This window comes from Seriola dumerili, unplaced genomic scaffold, assembly GCF_002260705.1.
Source record: "Seriola dumerili isolate Sdu_G_001 unplaced genomic scaffold, Sdu_1.0 BDQW01000105.1, whole genome shotgun sequence".
NCBI classification, from domain to species: Eukaryota; Metazoa; Chordata; class Actinopteri; order Carangiformes; family Carangidae; genus Seriola; species Seriola dumerili.
Genome location: NW_019174360.1, coordinates 2,096,766 through 2,114,245, shown reverse-complemented (window position 1 = coordinate 2,114,245; position 17,480 = coordinate 2,096,766). Strand labels below are relative to the sequence as shown.

The window sequence follows — 17,480 nt, the reverse complement described above, 5'->3', positions numbered from 1 at the left end:
GTTCAGACTCTCTGCCCAAGAACTTGCATTCTTCTGTAGCCGTGATGAAAGTTCTTCTGAGCTCTTCTCTGGGTCGATGTCGGAGCATGCCGGAGGTAAGCCAGACTCTTTGTAAATGATTTTACGGAATAATCACAAAAACCATCAAGGTTCTGTCTTTCCATGTAGATAAGTGATGTTCTTCTACTTTTGTTGTCTTCGTAGGTGTCTCCAGTTTACGGTCGTAGACTGAGTGCATCAGCCAGAGGGCTCTTGGACTGTTTGGCCCAGCTGCAGCTCATTGAGCCTGCAGTGAGCCCTGCCTGTGACCAACAGAAAGACCGCAGCCAGCAGTATGAAGACATTATGGCCATCCTTCAATCCCTCTGGCTCACAGAACCAAGGGATATTGAGACCAAGAAGGTCAAGGACGTTGGCACAGAGCAGGTGACGCCACCGAGGTCCTCATCCGGGGTGGATATGAGCAGTGGCTCTGCTGGATCGGGAAAGGAGAATGGAAATCAAGGTGGAGATGAAACACCTCCAAAAGAGACAGAATCTTTACATGAGGACGAGGGGGCGGAGAAGGTTGTGGAAGAGGACGAGGAAGGAAATGCAGAAGCAGGAGAGAAGGAAACCGAGGCAGAACCTGAGGAGGCATCCACAGAGCAAGCGATGACGGATGCAGCAGAGGAACAGGTGCAGAGCGAAGAACAAAGTGAAGTTCCTCCAAGTCTGGACAGCCCGAAAGCCACTGAGAACCCCTCATCATCGGACAAGAGCTCCGCCAACGACAGCTCCAAATCCCCCACTGATAATGAGCAAGAGACAGTAGAGGACTCCAGTTCAAGCACACCACCCACTGTCCTGCGTGCACCCTTGTCTAAAAGACTATCCCAAGACCCTGATCCAGTTTGGGTCCTGCACCTTTTGAAGAAGCTGGAGAAACAGTTCATAAACCACTACATTAACGCGATGGCGGAGTTTAAAGTTCGCTGGGACCTTGATGACAGCCTCATCCTGGACACGATGATCTCCGAGCTCAGGGACGAGGTGAGCCGGCGCATCCAGAGCAGCATCGAACGTGAGATGAGGAAGATCCAGAGTCGCGCTGGCAGAGGCGGGAGGTCGCCCCGGCCGCCGCTAGGAGCAAATCTCTCCAGGGAGTCCACCATGACAGATAAGAGGCGTCGAATGCTAAAGGTAAGTCCACCACAAATATTTTCATAAAGTCTAACAAGATGCTGCTGCTCGAATGCAGAAAGATGATGTTTGATTTATTTCTCAGGTCATGAAGAACCAATCAGTGAAAACCGCTGACTCTCTCAGCGATGAAGAGATGGCGGGTGAGTTCAGTGACCAGCGAAGCGAGGACGAGTACTGCCCCTGCGATGCTTGTGTCCGCAAGAAAATGGCCGCCCGCCCTCTCAAATTCAACCCGCTGGCGGCCGAAGCTCCATTGATGATGGAGTTTGATCTCCTTAAGATACTTCAGCTGAAGAAAAGCCCGTTGCCTGCGCCTCCAGTGGCGCTCCACTCCGTAGACGTGGAATCTGACAGTATGGTCATGGACGAGGAGGCGAGGAATTTGGAGGTGGTGCAGGAGGAAGAGGAGGAAGATGAAACCAAAGAGGATATTAAACCTGAGATTGTTTTAGAGGAGACGATCCCAGAGGAGGACGAGGAGATAGGACAAGAAGAAGATGGGAGTGAGTCAGGAGAAGAGAAGGAGCAGAATAGTGAGGGTGATGAGGAGCAGGACGAGGGACAGACAGGTGATGAAGAAAATGGAGAAGAGGAGGTGTCAGTAAATGGAGAGGAGGAGGAGGAGGAGGAGGAAGAGGGGGAGGCAGAATGCCAATGCCAGTGTGCCAGACATGATGAGGAGAGTGACAACGCAGAAGAGGAAGAGGAGGCTGAGAAAACTACAGGAGAAGATGAGACAGCAGATTATGAGGAGAAAGGAGAGGAGGAAGAGGGGGACAACGAGGGTGAGGCAGGAAGTGGGGAAGAGGAGAGTGACAAGGAGACAGTCAAAGACGCAACAGATGAAGGAGAGACCACTGAAAATGGTGAGGGTGAGGAGGAGGAGGAGGAGGAGGAGGATGGGGCAGATGAGAAAGAGTGTGAGGTGTCTGATCTTAAGCCTGAGGGGGAAGAAACCACCAGCAGGGAAAGTGGAGAAGAGGAGGAGACAAATGCAGAAAATGAAGAATCAACACCGGTGGAGGAGCTTGTGGAGGGAAACGCCAGCGCAGAGGCAGAGGATGACGATGAAGGAGATGACGGCGCCGGAGAAGAGGAGTCACATGAAGACGGAAAGGGAGGAGAAAGTGAGCAGCAGGAAGGGCAGTCATCGGAGGAGGAAAGAGACTCACCGCCGGTAAGGATGAATCAATTACAAAAACATTATATTAATAATTATTGTGAGTAAGAGTGGAACTGAGATAAACTGTATTTCTTTCTATAAATGTCAATGGTGAACAAACCAAGAGATGAAGTGATTAGTTGATTATTATAATTACTATTTTGAAACTCAATTCAAGCCATTTTTGAAACAGAAATTCAGCTTTGGGTTTATGGTTTTATATTATACAAAACAGACGGGATGGGTGACACCAAAGTTACAGTTCATGTAGGAAACAGCACTAGAGAAATCAGGGCTCAGTCAGTAGGTAACTAACATTTAATTACCTTTGTTTTATTATTTTATTATAAGTAATTTTTAAAAAGGCTGGAACAAATTAATTGGGACACATAAGGGACTGTTCCTGAATAACAATTAACTGACGCTGTAGTTATGCGCACCACCTGTTTTGTAAAACACCACAGAGCGCCTGAACACGACCGCAGGGTTGAAGTCTACTGTACCTTCAAGAGAAATCTGACCTACTGCAGCCTCACCGCTAATTCTAAGCCTGTGGGAAAAGATAATCTCAGCATCCAATTAGACGGACTGAACAAATCTGTTTTGTTTGGCAGCAACGCAGAGCTGCCACTGACGGACGGCTGCTGTTATTGTCAGTCACCACCTGTTTGAGAAAAACCTTATCACAGATCAATGTGTTCTCACCTCACCAGTCATTTAAGGTGCTGTGTTTTATTCGGTTTACTGCAGCCTTCCTGCACTGATTAAGGGAAACTAATTATTATACCAACCATTAGATTTGTGTGCTTGCTATGTCGCTGTAATTAGTGACACTTAGCTGACCCAGCAGTACCCAATTTAGCTAATTACAACTCCTCAAAGATAATTTACTGTCATCTCGTTCATACCTCAGGACCAGGAGGTGACTACAGCTGTCTGTGTGACCGAGGGAGAGGAGGCCGACGCCGAAGACTCAGACACAGACAATAAACGTCCCAGTGACACCAGTGCGGATGAATCTGGACACGAGCGTGCTGGGACCACGGGAGACGAGGAGGAGAAAGAGGAAGGAGGAGATGGAGATGAGGTTGTGGAGGACGCTGTGGAGGAGTTCAAGCCCGAGGAAGAGGACGAGGAGAAGGAGGATGGTGCTCTCCTGCACCAGTTCACCAGGACCTCTGTGGAGTCCCAGCCCGGTTCCTTGGAGGAAATTAACATGGGTTCAAACCAGAACCCTGTAAGGTCGATAGAAGTGCCCAAAATGGCTGCCGCTGTGTCCACCGGTGGTGGTACAACCCAGAAAAGGAGCCGGTCGCCGGGCAGGGTCAAACGCCGCAAACCCAAAGAGAGTGACGTCGAACTGGACAACCGTTAACTCGCACGGAAACATAAATCATCGTGTGAATTCAAGACTTCAAAAGGGTGCAAGACTCCCAGAAACCCTTGCTCTGTCAATGACTACACAGGTAGAATTATGTAGGTTTTAAAAAAACTGTAACCAAAAGCAAATACTCAAACACTTGAAGCACTTTATAACTCCAGATCCAGTGTAGGAGGAGTCAGTGATTTATATGTAGAACCACGAAACTTGAAACCACCTCCTTATCCTATTTAATTATCAGTTATATTTGTTACTGTTATTTTAATTGTATGTATGGATTCCTGTACTGTAAGTGCACAAATAAGGTATATTTTTGAAAGAAAAAACAAAAAAAAACAACATTTTTGACACAGTACAGTATTATGTGAACTCTTTTGTGTTCAGTGGACCGCAGGTTTAATGATTTGTTGAATCATATAACCACTAATATACCAAGTACCTCAGAGATATATGTTAGATGTTGACTGTTTCAGTAGCGTTTGACAAAACTGCTGTATTCATACTTGTTTTGTGTATCAATTAATTCCTGTAACTATTTTCTTTTTTGTCTCATTAAGTCAGTGCTGGATTCTCAAGGGTTCGGTCAGCCATGTTGTTTTGGAAAAGGTCATTTAGCTATTACTTTATCCTGTTAATCTGTTAACAAGTTCTCTGTGTAAACGTACTCAAGCTCTCTCATCTAATCTGATTACCTTAAAGAAATAGATGTTTTGGGGAAATGCTTGTCATCTTTCTTGCCAAGGGTTACATGAAGAGATAAAGACACAACTCTCGTATCGGTATGCTAAATATAAAGTTAGCCTATAGCTTAATGACTCAAGAGGCGGGGGGGGGGGGCAGCTAGCCTGCTAAAGCATTTAAAGCTAATTAACATCTTATATGTTTAATCTGTTAAAAGAAAACCTAAATGCAAAAATACAGGGATTTTATAATGACAAGCCATCATTATAAAAAGGTTTTCAGGCCAGATACAACATGCTAATTTAGCCAGGCTAACTGTTTCTTATGCTAGCTTAGCTAAGCTAATCAGCTTCTGGCTCTAGCTTCATATTTAGCGTCCAGACATGAAAGTGGTGTCGATCTTATTTTCTAACTTTCAGCAAGAAAGTGAATAAGTTTATTATTATTAATGTTAAACTATTTCTGTAAGTTACTTTTAAATTACTTTAATTTATAGTAAAAATGAATTAACTTCAAATCACAGCCTGTATTTTAGTAGCATTATCATATTATCTTGAACTCTCATCATTCAGAGTATTTTCCCTTTATGTGTAAACTTTTGAGCAACTGTACCTATATTTATGTAGTTAAATTACCGTGACTATTTACTGTATATCTATCTCTTTTCCCACAAATGTAGTTAAAAAGCTTGCACAATATCACAACACTGAGCATATCTTTGTGTTTCTCACACAAACTACATATATCTACAGTAAATGCCAGGAGGCAACAGTCTGAATTTCGGTTTGATGTAAACCCTGAATCTGCTGCTTTTCTTAGGTGTGTGTTACATGCTGTAGATTCAGATGGGGTTTGCATAACCAGTCATGTGGAACAACAGCGTGAAGTGTGTTACTGATGCCTTACCGTATCCATGGTTATATGAAGGTAGATCGACAAAACACAGAGGGGGGAGATCACGGTTGTCTTTTGTTTCCCGACATCTCCTCTCTCTGTTGGTGGTGGCTCTTGAGCAGAATCAGAGAGCCTGTAAAGGACGCTGGAATGGATCAATGCTGCTCTTTAAAAATGCTGGAAAATATACTTTTTAAGGCCCCATAAGAAGTATTTTCTCTCATTTAACCCAACCCAAGCTGAGTGAGCTGGGCTCTAGGCTTACTCCCAAACAGCAGAGATATTCTGCAAATGCTCACTGTGTGTTTGAGACAGTGTGAAGGAGGCAAAACATGTTTATCTCACATTGTTCAGCCTCCAATCTGGGGTTACCAAGAGGGTGTGTGTGCCTATGCTGCTATTGGTGTGTTTTGGCTGTCCATCAATCTGTGATATCACCAAGTGAACATCATGTACCTGGAGCAAATGAATATATGAATGTAATAAAAATTGATATAAATAAAATAAATGCACAAGTTGGTGATCCTCATATTATTTCTCCTGAGCGCGTGCGACTGAAATGTTGCTAGATTGGTGTATTTTACGTTATTCTAACATTATTTAACAGCTGACACATTTTTATCTCAAAGGAGAATTATTTTTCACTTACCTCTAGTTGTATCTAGCCAAGCAGATACTGTATTTTTCAGATTTGAAGGGTTCTTATGCTACATAAGGGGCTCGAGCTGAGAGGTGGTTATCTTAGCTTAGCATAAAATATGGGAAAATGAGGTAACAGCTACCCTGGCTCACTCAAAAAAAAAACACCTGCCAACACCTCTAATGCTGCATTCATGCAACGTTTGCAGACTGTGAAGAACAAGGAAACATTTTAATTATTCCATCTTGGTTACTTGCTACTAGCTTTGCGTGAATGGACTAAACAAATGAGATACAACAGACGGGCTAGCTTATTGCTTCAGAGGTGTCCATATAAATGCCGAGACCTATGTGCTAATGCTTTGTGATCCAGATCTGATGAACACTTTACCTTTACTGTGCTGCCTTTGCTCTGTGCTTCCCCACTGTATTTGGCTCTGCCCCAGCAGTGTTTTCAAAGCTGCTCAACTCAAGATACACTCACACGTCACACTAATCCAGTACCTGTGTGTGTGTGTGTGTGTGTGTGTGTGTGTTGAGCCACGGAGGGATTGAGGTTGACTTACATCACGCGGACCAATGCAGTAGAGCCTGTACCTCCAGAAAACTGATACAGAACATAGGCTGAAAGTGTCAGTCAAACTCCAACTCATAATTCAAGTAATGCTCTGTATTGTGTTTATTTCTGATTTCTAAGACACTAAGTTTAACACATACAGGTATTGGTGTTTTAAATACAACAGGAAAACACTTTTTGTTTTGGTCAGTAATTAAAAAAGTCCATAAAATTTNTGCTGAAAGTGTCAGTCAAACTCCACCTCATAATTCAAGTAATGCTCTGTATTGTGTTTATTTCCGGTTTTTGTTTTGGTCAGTAATTAAAAAAGTCCATAAAATTTAACTTTTATTACTGCATTTGATTGATTTTATATTTGTATATTTTCACTTCTTGCAAGTGCAGTACAAACTGACAGTACATTTACATGTTGCTACGATAAGGTTTGAATGTACAAGTGGTATAACATGGTTCTGCATTTCAAGGCCTCCAGGTAAACGTGACGAAATAACTGACACAGACATTAAAGCTGACCTCTGACCTTTCTGCGGAGAGGAAGCACATGAATATTCTGTATGTGCGTGGACTCTGCACGATGATGACATCATGCCATGTCAATTATGAGAGCCATGCCTCCACAGCTTCCCTTACGATTGGCTGTTGGTCCAAATGAGACTCCGCCTCTGAGAGAGCGCAACCAGTCAGCAGAACGACCAACGCCAGAGGGACCACCTGCACACACACACACACACACACACACACACACACACACACACACACAGAGAAGATATAACACAGCCAGCCTCCTCCACCCATCTATCCCTCCAGCATCTCACCACCTCCTCACCTTGGTCCTTTTTCTGGCTGTGAGTGTGTGTGCGGTCATGTCAGAGGACGTGATGTCCAGTGTCAGCTTGTCCACTCGGTAGATGGCCCTCAAAAGAGCTTCCTCACACTTGGACTCAGGATGACCGGACAGTTTCTAGGAGGAGGGGGAGAGAGAGCTTCAGTTCATCTCCACAATCATTCACTGCTCACCTGATTTCTCCTGTTTGTGAAGGTGGAAGCTGAATTTCTCCTTTCCCACTCCACAAGCTTAGACTCAGGTACCAGAAGAAAGACAATATGACAGTAATAAATACAACAGACAAAAAAATGTATTGATAAAATCAGTCTAAACAGGTGGGTCATGAGGTTTGTGGGAGACTCAGAAATGTTATTCTAGCAGCAGCTAATCTAGCCTCGAGCCACAAGCCACAGAGGTCTGCAGCAGGTAACTGCCCCACTTCAAAAACCTCAGGCTTTTCACTGTGAGTTTTTTGTAATTTAATAGCTTGGGAATTTATTTGGGAAATACAGTTTCAGCTGGGACATCCTACATTATTACGTAACCTTGTAACTTTGTCTTCTAGACGGGCCCTCTGTCATAAATATAGCTCTAAAACACCATACGTGTATGAAGGACCACATACACTAGGCACCAAGAGACAGGAAAACTCAGGGTGTAATTCTATATATACCTGGAGTAAACGTGTGGCTCTGCGGTAGAGCTTGCTGTTGGTGACCTGCACGTCGATCATGTGGTTCCGGTAAACCTTCCCCTTTAAGATGTGAGCTCCGGTGCTCACAGCGTTCAACAGCAGCTTAGTGGACAGCTCCCACTGCTGAGAGAGAGAGGGAACTGATTTCCTTTCCTCTGCTTTTACATAAGCTTTGAATGAAAGCATTAAAAAAAAAAAGAAGATGTACAGAATATGACAAATAAGAAAAATCTGCTAATCAATAAATACAAAATCAGTTCTTTTAACATTGAAACAGGAAGACACGCCCTCCGCCCAGTGTATTCAGGTCTGAGTAGCTCTGCAAAATACTCTGTTGATGGAGGGGTGGGAGCCAAAGTCAAAGGGAGTAAATGGGTTATTTATCATGCTCCAGTGAGTCACCGAATCAATGTGTGTGTCCATGTGTGTGAGGAATACCATGAGTAGAAAGCTCCTTGAAGCAGGTGTCGGCCAAGTGACGTTTAGTGTAGATAAACACAGGTTACTGATGTCACCCTGCAAAAGATGCAAAAGATAGATAGATAGATAGATAGATAGATAGATAGATAGATAGATAGATAGATAGATGGATAGATACTTGTTCAGCAGCTGCAGTGTCTCCATCAGTGTGGTGATAAACAGCATGAAGGTTGGACGTCTTCTCTCTCACTCTGCGTGCCAACTTCGCCACCTCTGTGACATCGTCTGCGGGTAGAGGCTGTTAAGACGCTCGCTGTTTTTTTATTTGGACAGAATCCAAACGTGAAAGAAGTGTTGTCTCACCGGAGCGCGTGAAGATAAGCAGAATGGTGTCCTGGTCGCTGAGATAGGGCAGGACTGAACGCAGGAAATCCTCATGTGAGATGCAAAACTGAGGACCCTGGAGGAAAGAATCATAATATGGTCAAAACAGCATCTGCAGTAGTGTTGCATTTTTAAATACAAATACATACTTAGGTGGGACAATTGTACATTTTAAAGCCCCTAAATTTAGCAGCATATGAATCAAAATGTGGGTTTGTTTACTCATGTCTTCAGGCGGTTGTCAAACAAATCTGATCAAACATCACAATCCTTTTGAGGTGATTTGTTAAACCGTTCAGAACTTACACCAAAGGATGCTTCTTCTTTCAAGCTTTAACTTTGATTCTTGCTTCTTTAGTCACGAATATTTAATGTTACCGACAAAAAAAAAGGTGCTTTCAAGTTAAAATCCTTAAGATTTTTCTTGGTACCACGTCCAATTTTTAACAGCATTATGCACAGGAGGAAATGAGAGATGGTGCAGTAGCTGCTCAAAGTGTGTTTCCTGTCTTTTCGAATGGATTCACCAGTTACCACAAGTGTCAAATCGATCTGACCTGAAATCTTATTATAACATATAACAAATATTTTATCTCACAACATATCCGTAGGTTGCACTTGCAAATATCTGGCGTTATTACAGCTACAGACATATGAATTTAAAACTAACCAGCAGTTTAATAAAAAGGACTAAAGCAGATTAATTGGAAACACATCAAGTCCAACAGTGTTTCATAAACCAGGTACAGCAGGGTGTATTTCATACTAATCCTGTCCTGGGTTAATCTATAAGTCAGATACAGCTGAGACAGACATGGAGCAAAATAAAAGCTGGATTTCATTTTAATTGAATATTACTGGATTTCAAACATATTAATAGTTTCTAAAGCCTTACGAGGATTTTTCAGTCTTATTTAAGACCCACAGAGAAGCCAGAACAGAAATCTCCATGTTTTTTTTTTTTTTTGCTCGTACTGACACTGACTACCGCAGGAGAAGTTCAGACAAATGTTAATTCTCCTGAACAGCGTGAGATTTTTCATTTTTAAAGACAATGCGATGGTGCACGGTGTCAGATTAGAGCCTTTGTTCTGTATCTGTAATAATTACTTGTTCATTAATTCTAATTGTCTTCTTTTATTTCCCTTCACATACCAGTGAAGTGAGGGGACCCTCGTTGTTGCTCAGATTCCTGTATCCCCCACTCATGAAGCCACGAACATCTTCATAGTCTGACACACACACACACACACACACACGATATATTTAAATAAAAGTAAAAGGTGTATCACTTGCAAATTGATATGTAAATCAGTTAATTATGTCTCTGATCAGACGGTTTTAGATTTACTGAGTCTTGGTTGAACTCACGTTTCCCACTTTCATGTGTGTTTTTCGATGTTCTAATTAAAATGAAGCTGCATTGTTTTTTCCTGATAATGATGTACATTACACTTCTCTCACCCGCTCCAAACGTGGGGTCACACTCGCTGGCGTCGATGAGGCCCAGCACAGCCAGAGAGCCCCAGCCCAGGTAACACACATGGCTTCCGCACCGCAGGCTGAAGCACAATAGGTAAAATCATAATTGAGAGTTTTGGAAGCTTTTCCATCCGTGCAACAAATAAGAAGTGTGGGGGCGGGAAACCACTGCTCTGGATGTAGTAGCTGTTTTGTTTTTGTACTCTGAGTCTGTTTTCCTTATTTAGTAAAATTCAAAGTTACAGTGAAAGGTGTAAAAATGGGATGTTTCACCTCCGTCCAGCTGCTTCCACCAGAGCAGTTATCCCCTCGGTCTGAGCGTATGTGATATCCAGAGTTTTGTCATATGCTCTCATGTGCTGCAGGATGCCTCTGTCGGAAAAGCAAAGAAGTTAACTTTAAATATTTTGGCTGTACAAGCAGGGAACTGGTCATGTAATGTTATGTGCGTGTCATATATTACATAAGATATAACTTTAATATCATGCATGTACAATCCAGTAAAGTGTAATTATACAACCGCAAATTCTCTTTTCTGCACTGACCTGCAGAGGTCAGCAACACACAATGGAAACACAATAAAAAACACTGTTGTTAGTTTGATATTATACACACATAAAAGCTTTTGTGGTGATGTCCAACTTGTCTCCCATAGGTGGATCTATACCTATGTGAGACAGTGATGTTCACATCGGTGGTGCTGCAGTTACCACATACAGAGCGCTGAAGCGATGCACGTGCAGCCACATGTGCCTTCCTCTGTGCCAACATTATCACTAATAGGTATTTGAATGCACTCAGCAAATATACTGATACATGTGAATGTAAGGTACTGACATTTACAAACGCTCACATCAGTAGTAATGTGAAAAACATGTCCAGGACAGATCATCCAGTCGGCTGCAGGCTGACGGCTGTCAACACAAAGAAGCACTTAGGATGCTGCATGTTGTTCCTTTGGGTGCAGAGCTGGAGACGAGAGGTGCTATGAGGCTACTTCAGGAGAAGGGCAGTTTCATTATGATCTTAGAGGCAGCCAAATGTCCAGATGTACTTTAAAGTCTATTAAATACATGTAAAGACCTGAAAACATTTCAGGATAATTGCAGGATGATTTAGAAGTCAATCCAAACTACTAATTTGCAAAACACACTCTGAATTGTCTGAATTGCCGCAGCCCTGTGAGTGCAAAACACACACAACTCTGTCTTTGTTTATCCATCAAATGGCATCAATGTAGATCTAGATGCTGTGATAGTTGTGCATTTCAGTCTACAGTGTATCTTCAGTTCAAGGTGGAGGGAAAGATGTGAGGAGAAGATACCGAGAGAGATGAAAGAGAGAGGTCCTGGTGTGACACCGCTGTTCTCAAAGCAAAGGGAAGTTAATTTGCATTTAAAGGTGCTTCTAGAAGTTATAACTCATATACTAATTAAACATTGAAGAAATATCAAAAAACACTCAAAACAACATTGCAAATAAGAACTGCTAGTAGCTGATTTGGGATATGAAATGTCAACAAATGTAGAATATATCTATATTTTTAAAGAAAAGTGTTAGACTTTGAAGAGCCCTGTATTAAAGCATAAAGGATATAAAGGAATCATGCTTATTCAATTTCTTGCAGCGAGTCATACAAGAAGCCCGCTCTCATGTCTGTAGGCTTTTATCGATCTTCTCATCTAACTCTTGACAGGAGAGTGAATAAGAGTATTTCCCAAAATGTCAAACTAATTTCAGTGACTTTATTTTTCTACATTTGCAGCTTCACTTTGTCATTTAATGTTTGTTCTTCTATTGAAAAAATCTGTTTGTTCAGTTTAAGCAGCAATAAACTAAACAAGAATGAATGTTCACAGGTTAGTATGTTCAAACAGCGCCATGCTTACTCGTATGTGACGGGCGTGTTCGTGAAGGCAGCAGCATGAGCAGCGGACAGGACAACGTCCAGGAGGATCTTAGTTGCGCTGCCTCCCTTCATCCTGGAAGAACCACTGATGGCTTCTGGCTGAACACACAAACATTTTCACCGGCTGAAGTATCGACACACAGCTCCCGGTTTCTAAGTTCGAGACTTGACACAAATGCAACCCTGAACAGTTTGTGATGGAGAGGAAATAATGCATACAAGAGTGTGATGAGTACAAGTGGACGTTCTTACCCCAACTGTCGGGTTGATGAGGAAGGCCACTTGACTTTTGGAAAGCTCCTGCATCCTTTGAACCACACTGTGAAATGTGAATGTGCAGCCAGGTATGGGCTCATCCCTACACAGGTAAACACACTGTTATTTTACATGTTAAAAATAAAGTGACATTTCACATCCAATTATCCCCAATTACCAACATTTTCAGGGCATAATATTAACGGAGTAAGAGTGAAGTACGTGTTTACACACTTGGCTTGATGTGCAGGGTTGAAGCCAAGCACTACAGGAGTGTAGACCTCCGGGTGCTGCAGGCAGAAGTCCAGCTGACCAGCCACAAATGGAGCCTTCACAACCACAAAGCAAAATGTGCACAAACTAGGTTATCTGCAATTTAAAAACTCCCAACTGAGAAGTTAACAACCCCCTGTGCTACACAGAATTCAGATTTTGCCCAATAAGAGCGACTTACAGATAATCCACAGGAAATGCCAATGAACAAGACCTGCTTCTTTCCCTCACAGACCTGCAGGGCGCCGAAAACATGCAGTGGTCAAATGCTTAAGACAAACATTTAGACTGTATGTTCACACAAATACACAAAACCCCAGGACACACACTCTCTACCGTTGTCCCTGACCTTCTTCAGACTGAGCGTGCCTGATTTGGGGTCATCTTCAGGAGCTTCCTGGGAGGAAAGCAGAGCTCTGAGGAAAATGAGGTCGAGATTTTATTTAAACACATTCAAAGCAAAACTATATACATTTTAAAATTATAAATAATAATAATAATAATCCTTCCTTGTACAAATGAAAAGTTGAATTCATAATTAATACTCCTGTAGTCTTGGTCTGGATGACAGGTAGCTTATGATGGCTGATGTTATGTATATTTTGTGCTGTATATTTAGTTAGATGTTGCTATGTAGCTGATGTTACTGTGTGTATCTCACCCTCCCCATACTTACCTGAGTAGGTGGTATGTTCCTGTTAGGTGAGGAGGAGGAGGAGAAGGTAAAATGCCATTCAGTGGTCAATAGGGATGAGAGTAGGTGGCAGTTTGCTGTGAGACTGCTTTAGTTATTTTTGTTGAAATTCACAGAGTTAATATGTTTGTAATAAACATAATTTTTTTTAGAGCAACATGGTGGTGGAGTGCGCCTGTAGCAGCAAACCCCTTAATGTAAATTATGAAAATGGTGTTTTATTGTAAAGGAGCTCAACTTTTCATCTGTAAAAGGAAGATTATTTCTTCTCTCTAACGTTATGATTTCACTTTGCGTATGTTTGAAGCATTTTCCTCAGACACAACAGCAGTAATTCAGGCATTACTGTCAGATTGGAATAATTCAGAGCGGTGGCTGCTGCTAAAAATAAAAACCAGTAAAGCAATAAAGCCCCCTGTCAATTTCAATACAGCATTCTACAATCACAGCTGGTTGTGTATTTTCATTTATATGAGTGTAATCTCGTTCCGCGTAACAAAACAGCTTCCAGCCCCACCTGTCTCCTCCTGCAATGATGTAGGAATAGACCAAACTCCGGTTCAGCTTCCTCAGCTCTCTGTTGAAGCTCGTCTGATGACACACCCGAAATATAAGAGAGAGGAAGTCATTTCCCACAAAACAAGCGAGATTTGATCAGATGATTTCATTAAGTGTAATTTTTCTGATATTACTGGCATGGTCTGGCCTGTTCTGCCGTCCTATATAATATCATTTTCCGTTCTTCAAAACAAATAAAACGCCATTGGAAACGAAATGAACTAAGCTCTTTCTACGTGATCTCATAAGTTCGATATGAAACCAAATAAGTTGAATTTTGGTGCAGTGGTTCCCCTCTTTATTCCTGGTGTGCAGTGGGCTAAATCACGCGAGGAGCATTTCAGGACAACTTTTACCGCCATGAGGAAAGCCAGTCGACCAGAAGTCCCACACCCGCTCAGTACAACGAGGCTGTCCTGAGGATCCTATGGAAGAAACAAAGACAACACACTTTTACCCCACGCCTGACTGACCAACAGAAATACACCACAGACAGGCAGTCAGAGATGAGATACCTTGAGAATGAGTTCCACCCTCTTGGCGACCTCCATCAAAGTTTTCACCACTTGGTCGCTCAAAAGCTTCTAAAAATGACATTCAAATCATCATTTCCTGAAAAGAAAATATTCAAAATACATTTCCTTTTTTTTACAAACTTGCACCTGGTGGCTTGCTTCTGTCTGTTCTTGAAACATCTGAGCATCACAGGCCTGTAACGTCCTCACAATGCAGTCGGCCGAAGCTCGGTCGATGTTGCGCGTCAGGGGATTGGACTTCTCTGAAACAGGAAGTGTCGGCTCATAATCTGGAGACTGAAACATAACATAACAATTTAAAGAATAATTGAACATATCTGCTGCATTTAAACACTTCTTCCACTTCCAGCTTCAATACGGTGATTTCCCAATGTAAACTGTAACGACATATTAAAAGACTTTTTAGTTGATTTGATTTTATGCAAATTTATATGTTTTAGGACAAAGATAAGTTGATGATAGCTGCTTTTATCACTTGATAATAGTTTAATTTAGGGGAATAGGTTGACATTTTAGGAAATACTGTTATTTTTTTTCATAAAAGATAGATGATAAAATTGCATGTCTTTACGCTAAACATGCTAAAAGTGAAGCTAGCCAGTTAGCTTAGATAGCATAAAAACTGGACACTGGGTGAACAGCTAGTCAGCTAAGCTAACCAGTGGCTGGCTTTAGCTTCAGGTGTCTCATACAAACACGAGAGTGGTATCAATCTTCTCATTTACTCTAACTCTTCAAGAATGCAAATAATACTGTATATTCCCCCAAACCTCTAAACTTACCTCCCATTCACACATAGTTGAGAGACCACAAGTCTGGTCTGATCTCTCCATAGCACATGAGTCTGTCCTTTTCTGACAAAAACAGTTTGTCCCTCTGTGTCGTCTACTTCCCTTTTGTCAGTTACAGTGATTCAAAATGAAAACCACAAAGTGCTCGGCTCTATCTGTTGTGACAAAGTTCACTTAAGGACCTTTGAGACTGAGGAGTGAAAGGAAGTATGGATTTCTCTGTCATGCACCGACACAAACGCCCAGAGTGCATTGGGATTAACGGCGAAATTATCTTTGCAACTGTTTTATGGAAAATAAGAGAGATGTAAACTGAACACACTTTAATAGGAGCAAAGGTAAAACATTACCAGGTCTGATTTTTAATTATAAAATGCACCACAGCAGAAGCAGCTTGAACACTGAGATCAAACTGGAAACTCAGCATGAGACAGATTTTTAAAAAATCATCTTTGATCTCAGCTCTGAAACTGTTGGCTCCCAATGAAAAATAAAAAATAAAAAAAACATACCAGTGAAATGTGTTCCATCATTTTCAAACACGCTTTTCAACCCTGGTGTACAAAAGATCTAACTGCTTCTCAGGCAGTGTGAAAATATTTACAACCCAGCAGATTGTGGAGTCTAATACGTTTCATCACTTCCAGTGGACTCTATCACACTGTTTTGCTGCAGTGTGCCTCACTCCTCCATACTCCCACCACAGTCTCTCATAACTGCCAGCTAATTGCTGTCAGTGACACAGCGGCAAGGACATTTTTCACATCCTGTTCCATCCACAAAGGGAAACTAATATTATTTCTCCCCACACTTCGTAACTCCTGTTGCTGTTTTTTTTTTGTTTTTCTCCGGTGTACTTTGACTCTCTGTGGAGTGATGCATTTGTTCTACAAGTTACGGGGCTCACGCTGATTATTAATAATACTGGACATCTGAAGTACAGCTTTGGTGTTAACCTCTCTGAGTCAGTCCAACACCAAAGCTGTGAGTTAGGGATGTGTGATAAGCCAAAGCCAGGAGGTAGCACTTTCATATTTCATGGCTGAAGTAACCCAGAACAGACGTATCAACGAGGATTGGCTTGCCTTGTGTACTTATATGGTCAAAATTGTGATTTCCAGAAACCGAAATGCAAGTTTTAAGTGTTAAATTTAAGTTTTAAGTTTAAGAAACAGATCAGCAAAGATCAGTTTTTTAAGTGATTTCTCTTATTCATTCAACAGCTCAGCATTGCATTTAGACTTCTTGTTGTTTTGGCTTTTGCTGAAGTCTAACCGGTCAACAAGCCCCGCGTTGTGACTGTTTGGGATGACTTCGAGCAGGGAAACAGCCCTGCTGCATTTCTCACAGACTGAACATGCCGTCCTCACTGAATGATGCAGCAACAGACTGTCTGACCAGCCAGTGACAATGTCTGAATTTATACATAATACAGTCAGAGGAGCTCAAGCACAAAGTGTCTTGTTGTCTGTGTGGGTTCAGTTCATTTATTTACCTCTCAGTAACTGTGTTTAACTGCCTTTGAAATAAACCTGTTTTCAACCTGTGCTTCATAAATAATAAATTCCCCTCCACCTGAGTTGACCCTTGTGTTCCTGATAGTCTTGCATCAAGTCAGACCTGCTGCAGAACTGCACCGCCTGTTGACCTTGGCAACAGAAACACGAAAGGTCCTTAGATTTTGAAGCAGCAGCAGGACCTCCTTCTCATCCTGCTTATTCTCAGCATTGCACTTAATTCTTGACAAATCGCTCCCCCAAAGGAGCAGGAAAGTCATCAGCATTTAAGTGGTGCTGCTCATAATCACTCCCTGGGACAAAAAAAAAAAAGGTTAATTCAGGGTGCACAGGGAAAAAGACTTCCTTTGTCACAAACTGCTGTTTTCAGCTCCGCGGTAATTTACTGTCTAACACTGTCGCTAAGTCGACTTTAAATCCAACTTGTTTGACGCCGTATGAATAATGAACGTCACTGACAACTCACAATTCTTCTGTTTTGTGTTGATTTCTCATCTTTGTCTGTGTGACTACGAAACAAGCTCCAAACATCCAAGACTAGGTCGAAACCCAGGATATGGCTGAACCGCGTTGTAGGTTATTGGCATCCTGCCTAGTGTCGTTCAGTTTGCTTCTCTCCTCC

General features: G+C 42.1%; 1 protein-coding gene across 1 annotated transcript; it reads right to left on the bottom strand.

Annotated features, from left to right (window-relative positions):
• Nucleotides 1–6,833: 6,833 nt before the first annotated feature.
• Nucleotides 6,834–15,899, bottom strand: gckr (glucokinase regulator). The gene is made up of 19 exons (XM_022746596.1): nucleotides 15,854–15,899; nucleotides 14,677–14,826; nucleotides 14,530–14,598; nucleotides 14,371–14,439; nucleotides 13,974–14,047; nucleotides 13,112–13,178; nucleotides 12,944–12,997; nucleotides 12,724–12,818; nucleotides 12,487–12,592; nucleotides 12,215–12,333; nucleotides 10,599–10,697; nucleotides 10,308–10,405; nucleotides 9,999–10,075; nucleotides 8,823–8,919; nucleotides 8,638–8,744; nucleotides 8,478–8,555; nucleotides 8,019–8,162; nucleotides 7,346–7,480; nucleotides 6,834–7,230 (listed from the first exon to the last, which is right to left on the bottom strand). Exons 1-19 carry the CDS (start codon nucleotides 15,872–15,874, stop codon nucleotides 7,117–7,119), a joined length of 1,773 nt encoding a protein of 590 aa, XP_022602317.1. The 5' UTR covers nucleotides 15,875–15,899; the 3' UTR covers nucleotides 6,834–7,116.
• Between the last annotated feature and the right edge of the window lie 1,581 nt (nucleotides 15,900–17,480).

Excerpts from the sequence above, each read along its gene's own strand:
- gckr (XM_022746596.1), bottom strand. The coding sequence starts at position 15,874 with ATGATGGAACACATTTCACTG. Across the intron at positions 14,048-14,370 it reads GACTGGCTTTCCTCATGGCG|ACGAGCTTCAACAGAGAGCT; the intron begins GTAAAAGTTGTC and ends GTGTGTCATCAG. Across the intron at positions 13,179-13,973 it reads ATCATTGCAGGAGGAGACAG|AGCTCTGCTTTCCTCCCAGG; the intron begins GTGGGGCTGGAA and ends CATTTTCCTCAG.